The sequence below is a fragment of the Musa acuminata genome, chromosome BXJ3-7 (genome assembly GCF_036884655.1).
Source record: "Musa acuminata AAA Group cultivar baxijiao chromosome BXJ3-7, Cavendish_Baxijiao_AAA, whole genome shotgun sequence".
In the NCBI taxonomy this organism is placed as follows: Eukaryota; Viridiplantae; Streptophyta; class Magnoliopsida; order Zingiberales; family Musaceae; genus Musa; species Musa acuminata.
The window spans coordinates 9,133,484-9,153,632 of record NC_088355.1 but is presented as its reverse complement, the minus strand read 5'-3'; the positions used below and the strand labels follow the sequence as shown (position 1 = coordinate 9,153,632).

The following is a 20,149-nucleotide window of genomic DNA, read 5'->3' as shown; positions in this document are numbered from 1 at the left end:
CATCTGAGTTGTTTACAGTAATTTAATGGACGGAAGAAAAAGTTTTGCAGTTCATGTTCTTAGAATATTCGACCACCAATGAATGCATCCTACAAATTTTAAAGAAGGATACACCATCCTATAGATACAAAATGAAAATAAGATGATAGCAAAATACAAAACCATGTTTTGCAACTCAAGTACTCATCCATTGATGCCCGTCTAAAGCATGCAAAGAGCATCACGGCTGTTCGTGTGGCCTATCATTAATTAAGATACACAGGACATGGGAAGGCTTAAACATAGATCTGCCTCCACTTACCACTCACAGCTAAAGCCTATACCAAATGAGAAGAGTAATCATGACGAGCACCAATCTCCCTCGGATGTTGTCAAGTTGACCTGCAGCTGAAGACAGGCCAGGAGTTGAACCCTCAGTATCAGTTGTATTCTCCTTTGGGCAAGTGTAGTTACAGAGGCTTGGCCGGACAACCCTGTAGACACCTTTGCTGGTTAAAAGGAATACATCCTTTCTATTATCCTCGCCAAATGAGTATATATATCCCAGCGATGGGAGAGGACTTCCAGCAATGGTATCACAAGGAATCGGGGAGTTCTTGGAACAACTAAAAGGAATCCTACTGCCCGTGTAGTTTCCACTGTTTTCCGGGATCTCTGTGCCTGCCCACAGAGCTCCAGCATACAGATCTGTGTATATGTACCTAAAAATGCCATACACGGAACAGCAGGTCTTACAGTCCAATTAGAGATAACTTTTAAAGCTGAGAAGTGAGATTAATCTCTATATCAAGTTACTTGCTGTGGTTAAAGTGTCCACAAGTTCTTAGTTACCTTCCATACATGCAGGGGTCTGTGGTTGACCTGTATACATAGCCGCCAGTAATAGATGCAGAGCCCACGTTTGTATTCACATCGGCGTGAGTATAGCCCATAATAGGAAAGATTGGGTTTATGGAGTCGAGTGATGTATTTCCTCCAGGTGCCCATGGTGAATGATAAAGATCAGGACCCTCGTACACGCGCCATCCGTAGTTTCCACCTTTTGAGATCAAATCTACTTCTTCATATGTTTCCTGTGATTACATTGGTGTCGGTCATCTGACTAATTTATTACGCAAACTTACTTATCTACCAGCAGGAGAGCTTTTCAAACAGAGAATTGTGTTATACAACGGTATCCAACTTGAATGATAGAATGCAGCATATTACATCAGAATTAGACTTTATGAACTAGCAGAATTAAACATCTAATGTCATACATAACTAGAATGCTATAAAACATCACAAAAAATAGTTCATAAGTATGTACATTAGATGCTTAGAAAAGGAACAAACATATTCTACAATGAAGATAGTGTAATACGCATCCGAAACATGCAAACATGCCGAAAGGAAAAGAAAAGAGACCTGGCCAACATCTGCGCAGAAGAAATAAGAAGGCCTTTCTAAGTCAAAACTGCAACGCCACGGGTTCCTTAGACCATATGCCCATATTTCAGCCTGTAATTCACTATCAACAGTATAGGCATTATCCTTTGGGATAGAATAGTTTCCCCATAGGCCAAGATCAGTTATCTGACTCTGACCTAGAAAAAAACATCAGCAGTTAGTAGAACTGATAATAACACTCACGACAAATTTACATGACAGGTTGCATTAACTGATCCAATATCTGAAGAATTTTTAAAGCACAGTTATCACATTATTCACAAAATTCAACAAAAATTCTCCAACATAGCGAGTGAATGTGTTTTAAAGATGCATAAAGCATACTTGTATTATGTTGGAAACTCTTGGAAAAAATAGAGGTTGTTTTAAAGATTAATTTGGCCAGTGGCCAGCTTCACATGCACAGCATACATTCTTACACACATGTTCGTGCCAAGCCAGTCTTTTTCTCATGAGTAATGGAATATGATCCAAGATATGCTGCCACGATACCAGCATAAAATATATTTTGATCCTAAAAAGACAAAGTACAAGAGCTGTTGCCCTGACAAAAGACAAAATAATGATTCTTATGTACACAGTGAGATTTTCTCCAATTCATAAGATGGTATTTTATTCATCATGTCATGACTGACATAAAACAATAGAAATCTCAATCAAACAATTAACATGACAGAAGCAAAAAAAAAAAAAAAAAAGATTTTAAGTACTTATTCCAAGCAGTAACAAGTGTCATGTAATTGGAAGACTGTTCAATTTCTTATCTAGTTGGAAAAAAAAATGATGGTGGCAGATTTGTAACTTGTTAGAATGGTAACACAATATTAGAACTTATGGGTCGCATTGGAATTAATATTGTCATTGAACAACAGCATACAACAGCTGATTTGCTTTACATATTGACACGGACTTAGCTGGTTTTGCCTAAGTCGTGCGGCACCCTTGCGTGTCCGTCCGCAAAGGTCAGCCTCCCCGAAGACTCCCATTGTCCCTTAGGACCAACAAAAGAGAGAACGGGCAAGAGAGAACGCCTCAATCGGGATCCACAAGCAAACATCTCCGAAAAACACTTCATAGACAATGCAAATTACAAACAGACTTTACAAGCTCTGAACAGTGGCACAACAAAGGGTAAAATGGTCCATTACAGACCGAAAAGCTCTCTCACGTGTCCACATGACACAACCTTTATTTACAAGCCTAAAGAGGCCACCAACCCAACTAAAATGAGACTTATAAGCCTTCGGCTGCCCCTCTACACGCTGTACAAGGCATGAACATGCCAACAGACACGGACAGATATAAGCATTACATCAAACATCCTGTTTCAAAGTTTGTCCGTGACATTCTCCCCCACTTATCCCTTCGACGTCCTCGTCGAAGCCTTTGTGAACACTGCAACTCTTCGCCTTTGCTGAGTCTTCAATCTTCCGCTCCAGCTGCAATGCGCCTCCTGGCTCCCAGCTGCTCTCCGCTGCTGTTTTTGAGTCGTCGAACTTTGATCCGCCATGCTGCTTCAACTCACCAATGACTCTGACTCTGGTGTGGGGTTGGCTGAGTTGTGTTGATCCTCGTTGATTCCTGCGGATCCACGAAATGAAGGAAAAGACCATCCTTACTGCGCCAGTCTCTCAAAATTTTCACATGCTGCTTGAACTGGGTGGATGCTTGTTGGAGCTTTAACGAGCATCGCCTCGCAAACTTCTGAAGTTTTGGGTCCTTCCTCCACAAAATCTGCTCATTGACTCTTCTTTCAGTTAGTTGTCACATCCAAGTAGGTTCGCATTACTTCCGCTTTCGATAGGCATTTCGTTGGGAAATGAAGCGGACAATCTACTCTCAGTAGTACTGATCACCGTTGGTGAGGATTTGACAACTATTGTCTTCCATTATCTTCGAAGGGTCTTTGAACTTGTGCAGAGCTCCTCTGCTGGATAGATAAGAGAATTGGGGTACTCGGTTTCGCCCATTCTCTTAAGAGTTGAGAAGGCAAAGGTTACTTGACTTCGCCCGCCTCCTCGAGGTTGTACTTCATGCATCGAGCTGGTTACTGGTATTCGCTTGCTCTTTGCTCACACTTCTGAAGCACTTGAAGTGTTTGCACTCCTTGCGTTGAGTTAGCTACTGTGATTCACCTTCTCAATGCCATCGAACTTCTGGAATGCGGGAAGTTTTCACCCCAACTTGGAGTAATTCTCTGATAGATGAGGTCGCCTCTGGGATTATACCGTCTTCTCCATCAACCCTGCCGCCTACTCCACTGAGTAGCAAAGGTACAGCACCGCGTACTGCTTGCTTCGTTCCTTGGTCGTGCACTCTTGCATGACCCGAAGTCCTTCACTTACGGCTATCTTGATGAGAAACTTGTTGACACCGGTCTTACGAAGTTTCTTGGCCTCTGCCCTTCAGCCTTGTCTCGGTACTTGGAGATTGCCTCTGCATACTCCACCTCCTCGGCCCCTTTCACGACCAAGCGCTCTCCCTCCATGAGAGCAAGGGATCAATGACTTTCACGGAAGTCCCGCCTCTGCGGTACCATGGCGCTGCCATGCCCATGGCCCTACTATCCGTCTCCTCGCATCTGCATCCCTTTTCTTCACGATCAGTAGATATGTCTCCGTGGCACTCCTCTGAGTCCACCTCCATTCTGACTGATGCTTGGTTTTGGGTAGCTAAGTCCCTCTGGACTCGTCGTCGCTTCCTCGCCCCTTTCGACCTCCTGCTTCAACACCTCTGTGTTCTCCAAGCAGTCTGTTTGGTCGATGGAAAGACAGACTGCAACTCCCATGCATGGCCTCTGCCATCGCGTTGTAGGGTTTGCACCAATTCTGTTCTCCTTAGCTTCCTTGGTAGCAACGTTCACTTACTCGACCTTGTCCTCTGACTTGTCGGGCTCCCTTAAGCGAATATGAGCTCTGGAGCAGTCCAACTCTCCAGCTGCTTCGATCATACCTCTGCATGATCAAGTCCCCCCCATGGGACTACCTGGTACTTGCATTCGAACTTTTCCCTTGGTGGAACCCAGCCCCCATATGCTGATGACCAAGGTTTTCATCCGATGCAAAATTCGGTGCACGCTCGGAAGACCCGCCTCTGCGGTACCATGGCCTTCACTCCTTGAATCCATAGCCCTTCTTGCCGTCGTGTTGTTCACCAAAGCGGAGCTCCCAGTAGCTCCCGATCATACCTCCATATGATCTCATCCCTCACGGGACACACTGGTGTGTATCGCATTGCCACGAACTGTTCCACCACGATCCGCTGCACCATGTCGCCTCCTGGTGACATCTCCATTGCATTCTGATCCTTGTGGAATAAACTCGAATTGTGAACCCTCCATGTGTGGCCTCTGCCAATACATCACAGGGTCCCTTCCACCTTCGATTTTGTTCGCTCCTCTGGCAATCGACCTTCATCCACCCACTCTTGGGTCACACCTAGATGAAGCACCGCTCTAGGACAGTCCGTCGCCTAGTAGCTCCCGAAGTCCACCGACTTCACTGTAATTTGTGCACCATTGTCTGGATCCTGGGCCTCTGCCCCTACCAGCACAATCTCCGCTGCGCACCGCTTCCTTCCTAGCAACTCGAATGGCAACACTGTGGCATATTCTTCAAGAGTACCCGCCTCTGCGTCCTCTTGCCCCGTGCTAAGGCCTTCTGAACCCAACTTCGCCTCCGCAAATTGAGTCGCCTTAGTTCCTCCATCAAATGCTCCTCCGAGATAAGGTGCATGTGCCCAGAAGCTCCCTTCGTCTTTGGCACCATGCAAGATGAGTCCATTCCGTCAGAATGAAGGACCCATGGAACAACATGATCCTGCTCTTGCCTCTGCAAGAGCTCATGTCCTTGACCTCTGTCTAAGAAAAGCACTGTGCCTCTGCTCCATGTTCCAACTTCTCTGCTGGCTCCCTTCATGCGGCTTGGGAACTTCGCCAAGTTACACCCAAGTTGCTCCGCTCCTCGTTTTCGCATTGAGTCGATGGTGGCCCTCGCCCACCATTCCACGGGTCAGCCCTCCCTCGAGTCCGATCTCCATATCGACTCTAAGTGTGCCTTCATTTAAGTTGCTTTAGGTCGCTCCCCCACTTGATCTCGCAATGCATCCACCAATGCATTCTCTCGAGCGAGATCATGCGGCAACTCCTCGCTGCTTGCTCGGTCCATTGAGCTTTCGTGGAGTTGTTGTTTGTGAGGTACTCCTCCTCAACATGTGAAGTCCGTCTCATATGATTCTCCCTCTGGAGTGCCGAGACTTATCCCTCCTGGATAACTATCCCGTTGGAGCAACATCTCTCTTCGTTTCGGAGACCACCATCCCCTTGGACTACTCCGATCTGCTGAACAAACTGTGCATTGTTCTGCCTCTTGCAAACGCACTTGCTAGATTGGGCCTCCACGTCAATACAGCCACCGCTGCACCCCTCAAGGCCTAGCAACATGCTGAACTCGTTGCACGCTTCAGCCTCCTCCGGACGTATCCTTCGCATGCCGAAGAGAAAGTTTCAATGCTCCATGGCGCCGAGTCTCGACCGCCTTGGGATGGCCACGAACATTCCATCGTCCGCATACAAGCCCATGCATGAGTACCAACTTCTTCGAGTTAGCAATTCCCCTCACCTCTGTGAGCTTTGCATAACTCTTTTGGTCGTTGAGCAACTCATTCCACCTTGGATGGTCTCATTCTTGCCAAGCGCCTTGCTTGCCTAGAGCACCATCAAGTATAGTTGTCAACGTTGAGCCGTAGCTCAAACTCAGCCATCCCAACCTTTGTGCGCTCCAAATTCTTCCAAGCTTGCCTGTTCTCGTGGTGCCTCTTGCGCGAAGGGTTGGCCATTCCTCTGAATGCCAATCTCAGATGCCCGCTCCTCTGAGCGACTCTTTTCCCTACATCTCCATGCCCGTTTTCCCTCAAACGGTCGCGCGTGTGCTGACTGCCCTCAATGCAGTCCCGCTAGGTCCCCCACGTTTGCATGCTAAGTGTTTCTATGAGTGCTTGTCCCGCTCTGATACCATATGACACGGACTTAGCTGGTTTTGCCTAAGTCGTGCGGCACCCTTGCGTGTCTGTCCGCAAAGGTCAGCCTCCCCGAAGACTCCCATTGTCCCTTAGGACCAACAAAAGAGAGAACGGGCAAAAGAGAACGCCTCAATCGGGATCCACAAGCAAAAATCTCCGAAAAACACTTCATAGACAATGCAAATTACAAACAGACTTTACAAGCTCTGAACAGTGGCACAACAAAGGGTAAAATGGTCTATTACAGACCGAAAAGCTCTCTCACGTGTCCACATGACACAACCTTTATTTACAAGCCTAAAGAGGCCACCAACCCAACTAAAATGGGACTTATAAGCCTTCGGCTGCCCCTCTACACGCTGTACAAGGCATGAACATGCCAACAGATACGGACAGATATAAGCATTACATCAAACATCCTGTTTCAAAGTTTGTCCGTGACAATATGTCAAGCCAATTTAAGGAGTCCAAACAAAAGAGGTATAGCAGTACATTCTTTGGCAATGCATCAATATGGGCCTCACATGCAGCACTTAATCTTAGTATGCCACATTGATTGCATGACTTGAGATGTGCATCAAACTGAAACTACTTTGTTAGAACAGATCATGCTTTTAGAACATGATGATTATCATTTATATTTGACTTGAGCAAATGATGACTAGGTTGTGCATACCAACATATCTGTTCATACCCAATGATTTTTGAGGTGTATTACCCTATTTCGAAGAAAAGGAGGGTTATGCAACAAAGAATAAGAATTCTTGACTATCGGCATATACAAGACCTATGCTTTGTTAAAAATATTTTGACAATTCTGTTTAAACACACAGCAAAGTTTATAATTATTTTTTAAACAAATTAATATTCTCAAGGTCCAAGAAAAAAGAAAAAAATCTGAACGAAAGTTGAGTGTCTGTCACCCTCTACACACAGAAATCCTTCCTTGGCAACAGTGGAATTAGACAGTGTTGAATAAGTCGGCTTGATTTTCTTCAGTAGCATCAATACTGATTTATCTCAGTCAACAAGGAGCTCTTCAGGGCTTAAACATTTTTATGCACTTAGAGCTTAAACATGATAAGTTACATATAGTAGTAATATAAGAAGCATAGATGATGCAAAATTATAAAACTTATCCATAAAACTTATGATGTATTCACTAATTGCAAGACAGAAAATGAAAGAAGAAAATATTTCAAAAATTTGTCTAGAGACTTACTTGGTATATTATTTATGTCGAGACGCATAATTTTTCCAAGCAATGATTTCTTATTTTGAGCAAAATTAAAAGGATCTCCCTTATTCCCACCGTCACCCATCATAAAGTATAAATATCCATCTGTTGGTCCAAAGAGAATCTGTCCACCATGATGAGATGTATATGGAAGCCCCATAGTGAAAATCCTCCTTACTTCTGATGGACTGGCGGTTGTTGCCTAGAACCAAGGAGCACATTATGTACCATAAAGATCTGGATAAATAATATAGAAAATAAATTCAACTGAAAGAGATTAAAGAATATACTGTGGAGGGTGTTGATGAGGAACCATTAGCAGTAAATTCTGCCACAACAGTTTGATATTGGCATGGCTGGGCACCATTATCATTACCAAGCTTTGAAGGATCACAACCTACATCAGAATTACATGAGCATCTTCCGGAACAACTTGCTGATTCAATCTTATCACAGTTGTACGAAACAAAAAAACGTCCATTTGTTGCAAAGTTTGGGTGAAATGCCAAACCCATTAAACCAAATTCAGTGTCATAATGAACTTCATCAGTCAAATCAAGAAATGGGTTTGACTCATCAAGTTCCAATGTTCCTCCTGATCCATGTTCTGGAACAGTTGCCAACCATATTTTACCAGCTTGGTTTGACAAGAAGACACGATTAGATCCATCAGGGTGAGCAGCCATGTTAAGGTAAGATCCATTGCCAATTCTCTCAAGACACAGACCTTTGGGGGTAGTTGAATCTATGCTTTCATTAAACGAAGCTGAGTTGCCATTGAAACATAGTGTATTATCACTAGATGACCCTCCAAATGCTCGACAAAAGTCCGTTTCAGATTGCCAGATATCAGTAAGTTTGGATGAAGAAACTGGTAGTCCAGCAAATGGAGAATTCTTTATTGAAATATCTTTGCAAGCATCCCAAACTTCTTTACAGAAGTCTTTGGTGGAGTCCTTGGATGGAGTAGAGCTTGCTGAGCTTGTAGAGTTGCAGAGGTATGGAACTGTTCGAAGCGTTGGTTCAGTATTGAACAAATCGGCTGAAAATGGATCACACTTCTGCAAGATCAAGGGCAACATGACCACATGTCAAGAAACATGTTTTAAATGCATGGAACAACATATTGATGATGTGAGACACAATTATTCAGGATAAGAACATATTGACATCAGGGTATAAGAATACACACATTATATAAAATCAGATTGATATAAATAAAGCTGAAAGATACATCAAGTGGCATTTAGCAATATCTGCATCCATCTTGATCTCAAAAAGATACACCACATCAAGCATAAAAAAGTGAAAGAGTTAATAATTGCTCCAGAAATTTCTTGCATGGATTGAGGATTTAAAATGTAAAAGTAAGCAGCAAAGATGAACCAAAAGAGAAATAGTTCAAACCTGTGAGAAAAGAGAGGAAGAACCTAAGCAAGAGGGGTGAAAAATTCCAATATTTAAAAAGCAATTTTAAAGCTTGTAAATTACTGGCATGACTTTGAAAGAAAAGTAATATTCATGTGTCAGTATGCTTAATCTAAACACTTACTCCAGGGCTAACTCCAGCTGATATATACCAGAGAAACTTAATTCCACATAATAATGATGTTCATTTTACTGATAAAGCTTTTATGATGTGGCTGACAAGTTAATTTGAAGAATCATCATCAATGAGATCTGTGATTTTTTTTTTTTTTCTGTTCAACTGCGATTCAATTAGTTCCCGACTTAAGACCAGTGATCTTTACCAGCACAAACCATACCACCATTTACCAACCTACAAACACAAGATCTGCATTTACTCGGTATGAAGCCCCTAAATCATAATAGGTGTCTATAGAAGCAGAGCAAATAGTTTCTCAGAGATTCTAAGCTTGGTCAGCCACAGCACAATTAGATTAAAGAGAAGACAGTCCAAACTGAAGAACGCTAGTTAGAATTGGGGGCTAAAAGTTCACCGCGCAGAGGATGGATTTCATGACGGCAGCGCAGGTCGAGTCAGATATGTTCATGGACTGGAACTGCTTCTGGATTGCGGCATCATCGGTCGAGTTGCAGCAGCTGCTACTATTGTAAGCACAGAAGGATAGAGGAGCCTTTAGGGTCACAGGCGCCACTGACCAAAAAAAGGGCAGCAGAAAAAGGGACATCATATCAGTCTAAAACAAACCTGCAAGAGAAAAATAGAAAGAGGCGGCGGCGATTCGACACTTACTTGAATTGGTGCACAGTTGGAGGGCAAGACAGTGAGGGAGGAGGAAGAGAAGGAGGAAAATAGGCAGAGAAGCCATGGCCAGCGGCCTCATCTCAGCTGGTAGGGAAGCCTGCTTTGACTCCTATCTCTGATCCAAAGACAAGGAAAGAGGGAGGAGGCTTTACATTAAGTTCCACAGGGCAGATGAAGAAGCCATCCATCTATCTCTGATCAATCAGCCATGACCCGATCCGAGTACAACCCCGCAAAATAAAATATAAATAGAGAGACCAAACACACCACATGCTTCTTGGTGGCCGATGGAACATTCAAGGGATGGACTTTGACTTTGCATTACAGTTTAAAGATTTGGCAGCATCAGCTGCGATTGGATGGGTGGCAGTGATCACTCCCTTTCAGCAAAACTCTGAGCTGATGCGTTTCAACAGGCCTCATAATGGTCCCAAAGTCAGATTTAAAAAAGTCGAAACGTGCATCTTGCGTTTGCAAGACGGACAACAAAGTCATCAGATTTGTTTTTTCTTTGTCGTAATCTCGTTATGCATATCTTCCGACAACCAAATCTCTGCTGATGATTGGTAGCTGCCAGCGCTCTGTCAATATCCGACCCAAACCCAATCCTATTATTTCCATACCCATTGAATCTTATTTAAATCGCTTCAACAAAGAAAGAAAAGAATTGATGGTTAGTTCTTGACAGACTCCGGAAAGACGAACCTCGTCTTCTACCCGTGCAGACTCTTCTTCTTAGAGCAGGACTTCCTCTGCCGGCTCCGTGTTTGACTCATGCCACTAAGATGAGCTAATGAAGAGACAAATGGATCCATTACGGTATCAACTAGGCGAAGACAGCACACCGGATTGTAGCCGCCTTTCTTGGCTGACGGCAAGAAAGCTAAGCTTTTGTGCTTAGTTCATGTGAGTCTGAAAAAGGTTGATTGCCAAGCAGGGGATGAGATTCCGATACACGGATCGTACCTCAATGAATCCAAATGGATACTATTTTCACAGCAACTCGGTTTACCAAAGCTTCAAGATCGTGGGATGGAAATATGCATATCGATCACTAGAGTTGACTTTTCCGAAGAACGACACTGGAAATGTCCATAAATAGCTACACGACAAACATTGTGATGGAAACAGACAGATTCATCCGTTTTCTTACGGGAGCCTAAGTTGAAATTTTAGTCCCACATCTGAACTTTTATAAATAGTAGCCCTCCTTGTAGTCGATAAATAAATAAAGATATTTTCTCGCTCATTGAAAACATACCAAAAACTCTTTTTGAGTTATATTGTGGGTGCATTTGGGGATTAGGTTTGGTGGGTGAGAGATTATTAGTAGAATTCTTCTCGTCTCCGTCGAACCATGTAAGTTTCCTGTATTTTTTATTACTGATATTTATCTACTTTTATTATTTGTTGTTCTCTGCTTTTTCTCAAATTCCTAAATTCCTGGGATCATGTGATATGTGATGACAGATCACATCTACTTTTATCGGATAGATTGAATCGATAGCCCTTCATAACAATCACCTAATGCACATAAATCATACACTGTTGATACAAATGCAGGCTTTATCAAATTTGGTATATGTTAAGCGAAACAAATGAAAAGATTTTTAGAAAAATGAGAGGTCGGTTGGATGGATTAGCACAATCACAAACATTTTCCACGATTCTTATAAGAAGTTATATTGAATTAAATGAATAAAATCTTAAGAAGAGTCAAACTCGTTCGGAAGGTATCACTCGCACTGTTATAATTAGTTTTTCTTGTGATATGAAAAAATTATGAATAATTTTTTAGTATGATTTTTTATTATTTTGCTTAGTGAAAAAGATCAAACTATTGGAATATTTATGTACGAGATAGAGATTTGAAGTATATCCAGAATAGTATCATGTTCGAAAGTGTTACTGAATTTGACCAAAAAGTTTATGATTGAAATTGCATCGTTCAAATCCAAAGTCTTTTTTTGTTTTTCGCTCGGGCATCACTAGCTACTTAGTTATCAACTCTATCTGTTAAATATATGAGCATATTTATTACCATTAATTAAAGCAAAACATCTCGTTGCAAGTGTATGAGCATATATTCTCCCTCATGTCATCTCTACTTTTTCTTTCCGTAACTTCACTTTTGTTTCTGTTTCAAATCCGACTTCCTCATCAATATTTCTATTCTGTCTTTCGTATTCTCTTTAGAAGTTATCATATACTATTGAAGAATAAGTGCATTTGATAAAAAATATAGAATGATACAAGTTAACAAGTAAAGAATCTCCCTCTGCAACCCATATAGATTGCAGAACCTCACTGTGAAACTCTTTAAACTCACCAATTTCTTGAGACTCCAACAAGCATGAGTACCCCTCAACTCAAAAGTCAGACTTTAATTGAATCTATCTTGCACATGATGTAGAAGTGAGTAGAGACACTGCATGATATAGTTGCTTGTTCCTTTGACTCTAAAGACCATCACATAGGCAGTAGCCAATCTCTTGACGAACACAGAATAGACTTCAAGAAATTTTAATATTATTAGAGATATGTTCCAATTAATATTTGCTATGATTGTAAAAGAAAGTATGTATTTTGAGAAGTAAATTGTGTTGTTAATTAGCTATTCAATCATGTTAGGGTCAGCAAACTTTTTGATCTTTAAAGGAATTCATTAGCACTGGATTTAGATTTTTTTATTCGTGTTGATGCAGGATTATTTTCTTTCATCAATAAAATTCTTTATTTTTTTCAAAAAAAAAAAACTAAATTTTTGCTGACTATATTCTGCCTGTATTCTTGCTGCTGGAGAAAGGGAAAGCAGTTTGATGTGTCCCAAATCTGATTCTAAATTTTCTCCTCTGCAAATAGTTCTGCGCGGTTTGGTTTATTTAATGTGAGTGGAGATCATTACCCGGAAATTTTTGGTCTTCCAAAGTGTCTCGTTGCTTCGATTACACACGAAAAACTTGGAGCAGAGATTCCAACAACAACAACAATAACAACAGCATCATGATATGGATATGTTATTAGAGCTGCAAATGTTCACATGATGAGATGCATGGATATGTTAATGAAAGAAGGTATTCAGCCGACGCATATGACGGATGGATCGCAGCAACACTCGTCTATCAGACAGCAACAGCACAGAGCAGCGAGGCTGCACCGAAATGAAATTGAACATCAGAAAGATGTGTATGGTAGAAAAGAAAGGAAGAAGGTGCTTACCATCCTTCGAGAAAACCCGGCTCTCTTCTTGGTGGTGGAGCTGCATACTGAGGTGGTGCCATCACTGGCGGCCCCTGATAATAACCTTATATCCCAACCCAACAATCAAAACACTAAGAAACTGGAACAGTAGATGCAGAAATCTGATGGGAGTGTTAGCTTACCTTGACGAGGGTACGGGTAGGCATACCTCGGGTCATTCATGGTGGTGGAAGGAAGTGATCGTGAAAAGAATGATGGAGTGAGTGGCTGCCACCGGAAGAGATTGGGGATGTTGGTGACGGAGATGGTAATTTATAGAGGGAGAGAGAAGCCGGGAAAAGAGTATAAGATTTCTTAAGGAAACGAATTTATTCCTCCGCGTATGGAAAAGCAGATGCTGTCGTGCTGTAGGCAATGCCGGTCTCTCTACTTATTCCCCCCCACTTTTTATTTTTTGACCTCCCACTCTCTTTTCTTGGAAGAATAGCCGGAGAAAATAAATGGATTCGCTTTTAGGGGCCATTTGTAGGTAAGGCATTCGAAAGAATGGCGTGAAATAGAACCCTAATATTTGGGATTAAATTTTTTTAATAGTAGATATTTTGAATTATTTGAGATTTATACTGTTTTCTGATTTATTAGAACTAAGCATATATTTTTGTTATGGGTCCTTCTAAAAGGGAATTTAAATTTTAATCACCATTTTTTCATCTAAAGATGATAGATTTAGAGGATTTATATCATTTGAGTTACAACTTAAGAACAAATGATATAACTCGATGATATTAGTGCGAGACAAGTATGTATTAGATCATGAAATCGATAAACTTTTTTTATCAATATCTGATTTTTTAAACTAACCATGTTCTATTTCTTAGGATATTATTGTCCAACTTGTTGGGAGTTTTTTTTTGTCTAGTATGCAAAACAAGTCAGATACTCAGTTTCCTCTTGTGAGACTCATATCTTCTTAGACCCCTTTGGTTATTAGAGACCAAAGTGGATTTTGTGGGTAAAGAAATTTCAAGCTCTACACAGATTCCAAGTATGAGGAATATTGAATTGAGACTTTTGTTATATGGAAATGATGATATGATTTATATTTGTTAGCATAACATGATGGGAAAAATATGAAGAAGACATGTGCGCCCTCAAATATGTTGGTAACAAATTTTGTTTTTTGTTCATAATTATATTCTTTCAAATATTATTGGTATTTTGTTATATTTGCTGCCAGAGTTAGCTGAATATTTTCTATAATAAGTGAAATTAAGTATTCTAAACATTTATGCATTAGTAACAAACATCCCATTTTGTTTTCGATGTTTTATTTTAATCGATTTAAAAATTGAAGTTTTATGAAAAATCAATAGAAATTATGGGGTACAATAAAAAACTCCTTTCATCTCCTCATCATTTCTTTTTTTCTTTTATGAAAAAAATATATCTTAACTTAGATTAAAGAGTTCATACAGAATAGGAGGAGGCAAATTGCCTCTCCAAAAAAAGGTTAGCAATATTTATTCTAGCCAAATTTGCTAGTTTGTGAGCGACGGAGGTGTGTTGTTTTGGAATATTGTTCCATTAAAAACGTTGCATGTTAAATTTTTTCGAAGGTCTATGAAATTTTGTTGAGTTATGTAAGAAGTGCATAAGTTGTTTTAAGTCTGACGAGACATGCAGGAAAATGATATATTTTCGAGAGATCATTTGGAGACATTTGATTACTCATATCTTCGTTATAAGGGATGACGGTGATGGTGAGATGCAATAACTTATTAGGATAATATTATATTCTTGATTGGAGATTACAAAGTGGCTCATGCAAACTTGAGATAGAAGAGAAAAGCCCATCACATATGATGATGTCAGGAAAGGAAAGGTTTGAAAAGTGATGAGAAAAATTATTATCATGTCGTGTTGATTGGGAAAGAGATAGTAATTTTGATGCTCCCATTCTTTTTTTTTAGTGTCAGAATCTCTCTTATTTAAAATGTTTCGTCGTTGAGTATCATTGGTAGACAACTAAAAGAGTCGTCGATATAGTCTAAAAAATTATAATCAAATACGAGATTAGAGAATTAAATATGTCAAAATGAGTAATTTAGATAATTTGAAGGGGATGATGATTATTACATTTATGGAGATAAGAACTGTGGGGGATGATGTAGATACATGGAAGATATATATCGTGGGAGCAACCAATAGGAGCAAATTGAAGTCTGCAGGATGACAAGGATCAGTGTTACCTGAGGTGGGTCATTAGCAAATGAGGTCTTCGTTGAAGGAGGAGTTTGGCAGCACTTTGTGTGGCAGCGATCGACAGCAAGTGGCGTGGAAGTGGTTCCAGTTTAGAGTGCAGTTCAGAGAGCACAGAGAAGGGTTGGCTGCAACCTGTGCAAATGGCAGAGGACAAGACCACGCGGAGAAGATGTCCGCCAAGCTCTTGACTGGTCGCGGTCGCAGCTGCTCGACCCAAGGGGAGGCGGGCGTTGGAGGTGAGACCCTTGGAGAAGGAAGAGGATAGGCGGCCAGCGGCGCTGCGGGAGACGGGCTTGCCCGTGGTGAACTCGGCGAGGCAGAGAGTCTGCGCCTTCTTCTTCTCCTTGGGGATCTTGGAGGCGACGGCGGCGGTGAGGAATGGTGGTTGAGATTCGGTGTCGGGATGTTGGGGATCGAGTGGGTGGACGTCGTTGGTGAGGAGGCCCTGGAGGAACTTGATGGTGTCGGGACTCCAGAAGCGGACGACGGACCGGGACTCGAGGGGGCCCTGATGCCGCTTCGTCCAGGCGGCTCCCCGACGACGGCTGGGCGTGGAGGCGCCGGTGGAAAGAGGTGGAGATGGCGGCGCGGCTAGTGGGATGAGGCGCCCCTGTCTCTCTCGAGCGGGATGGGGCGGCGCCTGCTATCTGTTGGGATTTAAGGAGAGAGTTATTTAGAAAAGACTAGAGAGAATTATTTATTGTTATAAAAAAATGCATTATATATATATATATATAAATAAATATAAAGAGAGAGAGAGAGAGAGGCGAACAATCGCACAAAGTCGAAAGGGAAGCATGAGAAAGTCATAATAGGGTGGAGAGAGAGTATCAAGGAATGAGTATGTGCGTAAAAGGAAATGTGCAAGAGAAGAAGAAGATTAAGTTAAATAAATTGAAATAGGTATTCTTTTATTGGTTGTGAGAATTAAATCCTCTCCATGTTAATCTTATATTATTTGAATCTTTGATCACTTTTGCTAAAATAGTTTCTCATACATTAAAATCTGAACTAAAATACTTTACCATATTATATGTAACATAATAAATGAGTTTAGCGAATAAGTATCATAAGGATCGGGTCAAACTAATCACGACTTTAGTATCATAATTAAATATTAATTTTGATCCACGAGCTTAAGTCGACTATAGAATGGACAAACACTAACAAATAATCGAACTCTTTATTCACTTAGCCATGAAGTTGTTTATACTCATCTAAATCTGGATAATGTGAACAAAGCAAAAGAAAAAGAAAATAGAAATCCGTGTAATGCTTACGGCCATCGGAACGCGCAGGACTCGGCGAAGGACCGCCCCTTAGGCTTCAAACACGGTCGAGTCACGCGCGACTCGGTCCACGCGGTGCCGGGTCAAACATGGAAACCCGTCCGTCGTCTTTCCCCGTCGCAAGTCTCGTCGCTATGGCGTGCGGGCCGCGGCGGCTGCACTCAATAACGTGGACCCGTAAGGACTTTTGTGCATTTACCTTCCCTGTCATCGGGCCCACCCTCCCCCCACCAATAACCACTGAGGTACGCTGAAGGTAATTGCGCTTAATTAGATGTTCTCGAACTCCGCTTGCTTCAACGCTACGGACGTTAAATACATCATTCTATTTGAACACAATTTAATATAATATAATCTAATAACGAGTACATTTAATTTGCGGATAGCGGAAGGCAACAGCCGCAGTTGGCTAAATAAATATATGCAATTAAAGGCATGACTTTCTCAGAAACCCTCTAATTTGATTGTTGAACATTTCGAAACGCATAAATAATTTCTAAAACCAAACAAATAAAATGAAATACACAACAGAGATGATGGCTGTAAATTCTGTGGTGCGATCCACATCACCTTAGAGATGCTCCAAGAAAATAGTGATATTGCAATCTGTGATAGGACGGACACCCGTTCGATTGATATGATTCGAGTCTGTCAATGATTTATTTCCCTCTTTTATACAATTTTATACAGTTCTATAAAATGAAATTATACTTAATAATAAGAAAGATATGTATAACAGGAGGTGACACGCATTGCAGCTACGGTCATTTCGAGGGAAAGCGAGGAGAAACAAGCGAAGAATGGTGCAGTAAACCATAACTGTCGTTTCCTCGGTGCCGTGTCTTCTCTGCGCCTTCCAAAGTCAATCACCGTCCCAAAGAAGCCCAACCTCTGCCTCTCCGTCGTTCTTAAAAACCCCTTATCTTCACTTCTCCTTCGTCTTCCCTCCAAACCCAACCACTCCTTTCCTGTGTTTGAATTGAGCTGATGGAGTTGTTCGACCGGGCGAAGGCCGTGCGCCTGCGGGGCCACCACGGCAAGTACCTGATGGCCGGGGAGGACGAGGAGCGCGTGATACAGAGCCGTCACGGCTCCGACCACGCCGCCCGCTGGGACGTCGAGTTCGTCGATGGCGGTCGTGCCCTCCGCCTCCGGAGCTGCCACGGCCGCTTCCTCGCAGCTACCAGCCAGCCCTTCCTCCTCGGTGCCACCGGCAAGAAGGTCATTCAGGCTCCCGCTGCCGGTTCCTTTAACGATTCCTCCCTCGAGTGGGAGCCCGTCCGCGACGGGTTCCAGGTCAAGCTCAAAAGCTACTCCGGCCACTTCCTCCGCGCCAACGGCGGCGTCCCACCCTGGCGCAACTCCATCACTCACGACGTCCCCCACCGGACTGCCACCCAGGATTGGGTCCTCTGGGACGTCGACATCGTCCAGATACACCCCACCCCCGCCAAATCGCGCTCTTCTCCTTCCAAAGTCCCCTCCGCCATGCCGCCACCCTCTGCCGCCCCCGCCGTGCTGCCGTCCTCGACCTCACGCACTTCTCCCCCTTCCGGGCCTTCTGACCCAGATAAGTCTCCGGACTATTCCTCCTCAAGGTCAACGTCGCGCTCCTCTTCTCCAGACGCTGTTTCATCTCCGCACAAGTCCACCTTCTCGCCGACATTGTCCAATCGACAGGTCAGTTAATTTTCGATATAACATTCGCCCTCGTGATTCCTTTTCAATCCTACAAGAGCATGATTTTTATTGTTGTTCATGGAATTTTGCCTCCGATAGGGGCCTGCATCTGTGACGATTTTGATCCTTGTTCTACAAATTTAGATATGATGAGCTCGCCTTGAGCATGCCGTTTTACATGTTTCATTCTTACAGACCCCAGCACCGGGTCGGACTATCCACTACACCGTCGCAGATGACAACGGCAATGTGGATGACAGTATGGAGTGGTCTTCCTTTACTTTTATAGGAACGAGTGTGCCTGAGTTGACTAGTAAATTGAAGAAGATGACGAGGCTCGATGATATAATTGTGTGCACTCGCAACCCACTGAACCACCGCCTCAGCCCTCTTTATTTGCAGCTGCCTCCAAACAACAGAACGATGCAGCTTGTAGTGGTCGATGCCGAGTCAAGTTGTGAGTTCTCCTTAACCTTGCGAATTATGCTATTCTTGTGATTTCATCTTGTTTTCAGTTCCAATTATGTGGTGTAATTTGCTCCAAGTGAATCTCTATCTTATCGAACAATAAGTGCTGACCCAAATGTATTTACATTCATTTGTGTCATCATCCAGCTCTGTTCATGTCGATAGAAGTTCTCTAACTTATTGCATGTTTTAGATATACCAAACAAAATTCTTGTGCACCACTCTACCTTTTATGTCATCGAATGAGAAACGCTTGCCCGAATTTGTTTGTACTCTTTTGCTTATTGCCTTTTAAACTATAAGGTTAGCTAAGAGTGTATGGGAGAGGTATGTTATGGTAATCTAAGTTCATAGTACCCAGTTCTCTCTAAGTTGAGGCTTGACTAAAGAGAAGACATCAAGTTCTACATATTGGAATTCTTAAGGGTCAAAGACAGAACAATAAACTTGGGATCTAGAAGGTGGAACAACGACTAGGTGGATTGATCAGGATGGTGCATATGCCAATGAAATGTTTGATTATACTTATCGTTTCAAAGTTAGGATGACTCACAAATTTAGCCATCCATAACCTGGTTGGATTCTTATTGTAAGCATTCTAGCATGTTAATATGTTTATCTACCATACTATTCTTAATTCCAAAGAAATTTATGAAGTCCTTCAAGTCAAATATGGCTACTTAATTCATGATCTTTTGCCAATAGCACCTTGCTATTTATAAAACATTTGTGTCATTATGCTGTTAGCTGGATTTGGTGTCTAGCACTGTTTCTAGTCTTTATCTCATCATTTTGTAGATTTTTCCCTTGCGGTTTTCACCGGCTACTTTTAGTGATGTGTTGTTGACAGAGTCATATTGCAATTTCCTATCTAATGCCTTCAATATATTCTCATGTACAATACTGCATTAATGCATTTGACAGACTTGATCTTCATAAATTTTCTCTCAATCTCTAATTCATTATTTTTCTGTGCGCCTTTTCAGATGGAGCAAGTTTTGATATTTGAAGGATGAACTTCTACCGTACCGTCGGAATGGTTTCGTCTTTGTCCAAAGCGTGCCGGACGAAAATTTCAATCATTCTTGTCAAGCTGCTGGTGTGAGGTCTTCATCATACGCTACGCCGGGGATGCATTCGAAGAGAACTGGTAAAGTCTGGTCAGGTCATGTGACTTGCTAATTTGTATAATTTACTTTGGACACCAGAGAGTCATGCTGAAAGATAATCTCCATTGAAAATTTTCACATTGTTTGTGGAAGACTTATTATTGTGTTTCATATATGTATATATGTGTGACTTATTATTGTTCGA

The 20,149-nt window shown here is 42.0% G+C and overlaps 2 protein-coding genes and 1 long non-coding RNA gene across 3 annotated transcripts; 1 reads left to right on the top strand and 2 right to left on the bottom strand.

Annotated features, from left to right (window-relative positions):
• Positions 1–67: 67 nt before the first annotated feature.
• Positions 68–10,191, bottom strand: LOC103991477 (HIPL1 protein). Its single transcript, XM_009410955.3, has 7 exons — positions 9,924–10,191; positions 9,667–9,824; positions 7,996–8,766; positions 7,691–7,907; positions 1,408–1,586; positions 832–1,073; positions 68–701 (listed from the first exon to the last, which is right to left on the bottom strand). The coding sequence occupies exons 1-7, from the start codon at positions 10,012–10,014 to the stop codon at positions 311–313; spliced, it is 2,049 nt and encodes a 682-aa protein (XP_009409230.1). The 5' UTR covers positions 10,015–10,191; the 3' UTR covers positions 68–310.
• A 2,734-nt stretch (positions 10,192–12,925) lies between these two features.
• LOC103991476 (uncharacterized) lies at positions 12,926–13,453 on the bottom strand. The gene is made up of 3 exons (XR_672217.3): positions 13,319–13,453; positions 13,155–13,239; positions 12,926–13,086 (listed from the first exon to the last, which is right to left on the bottom strand). It is a non-coding gene; the product is annotated as an uncharacterized LOC103991476 (long non-coding RNA).
• A 4,103-nt stretch (positions 13,454–17,556) lies between these two features.
• LOC135642205 (uncharacterized) lies at positions 17,557–20,149 on the top strand. The gene is made up of 3 exons (XM_065158147.1): positions 17,557–18,367; positions 18,563–18,824; positions 19,822–20,149. Exons 1-3 carry the CDS (start codon positions 17,675–17,677, stop codon positions 19,842–19,844), a joined length of 978 nt encoding a protein of 325 aa, XP_065014219.1. The 5' UTR covers positions 17,557–17,674; the 3' UTR covers positions 19,845–20,149.

Excerpts from the sequence above, each read along its gene's own strand:
- LOC135642205 (XM_065158147.1), top strand. The coding sequence starts at position 17,675 with ATGGAGTTGTTCGACCGGGCGAAGGCCGTGCGCCTGCGGGGCCACCAC. Across the intron at positions 18,368-18,562 it reads CGACATTGTCCAATCGACAG|ACCCCAGCACCGGGTCGGAC; the intron begins GTCAGTTAATTT and ends TCATTCTTACAG. Across the intron at positions 18,825-19,821 it reads GGTCGATGCCGAGTCAAGTT|ATGGAGCAAGTTTTGATATT; the intron begins GTGAGTTCTCCT and ends GCGCCTTTTCAG.
- LOC103991477 (XM_009410955.3), bottom strand. The coding sequence starts at position 10,014 with ATGAGGCCGCTGGCCATGGCTTCTCTGCCTATTTTCCTCCTTCTCTTC. Across the intron at positions 1,074-1,407 it reads TCTGCGCAGATGTTGGCCAG|GAAACATATGAAGAAGTAGA; the intron begins GTCTCTTTTCTT and ends ATGTAATCACAG. Across the intron at positions 702-831 it reads GACCCCTGCATGTATGGAAG|GTACATATACACAGATCTGT; the intron begins GTAACTAAGAAC and ends TGGCATTTTTAG.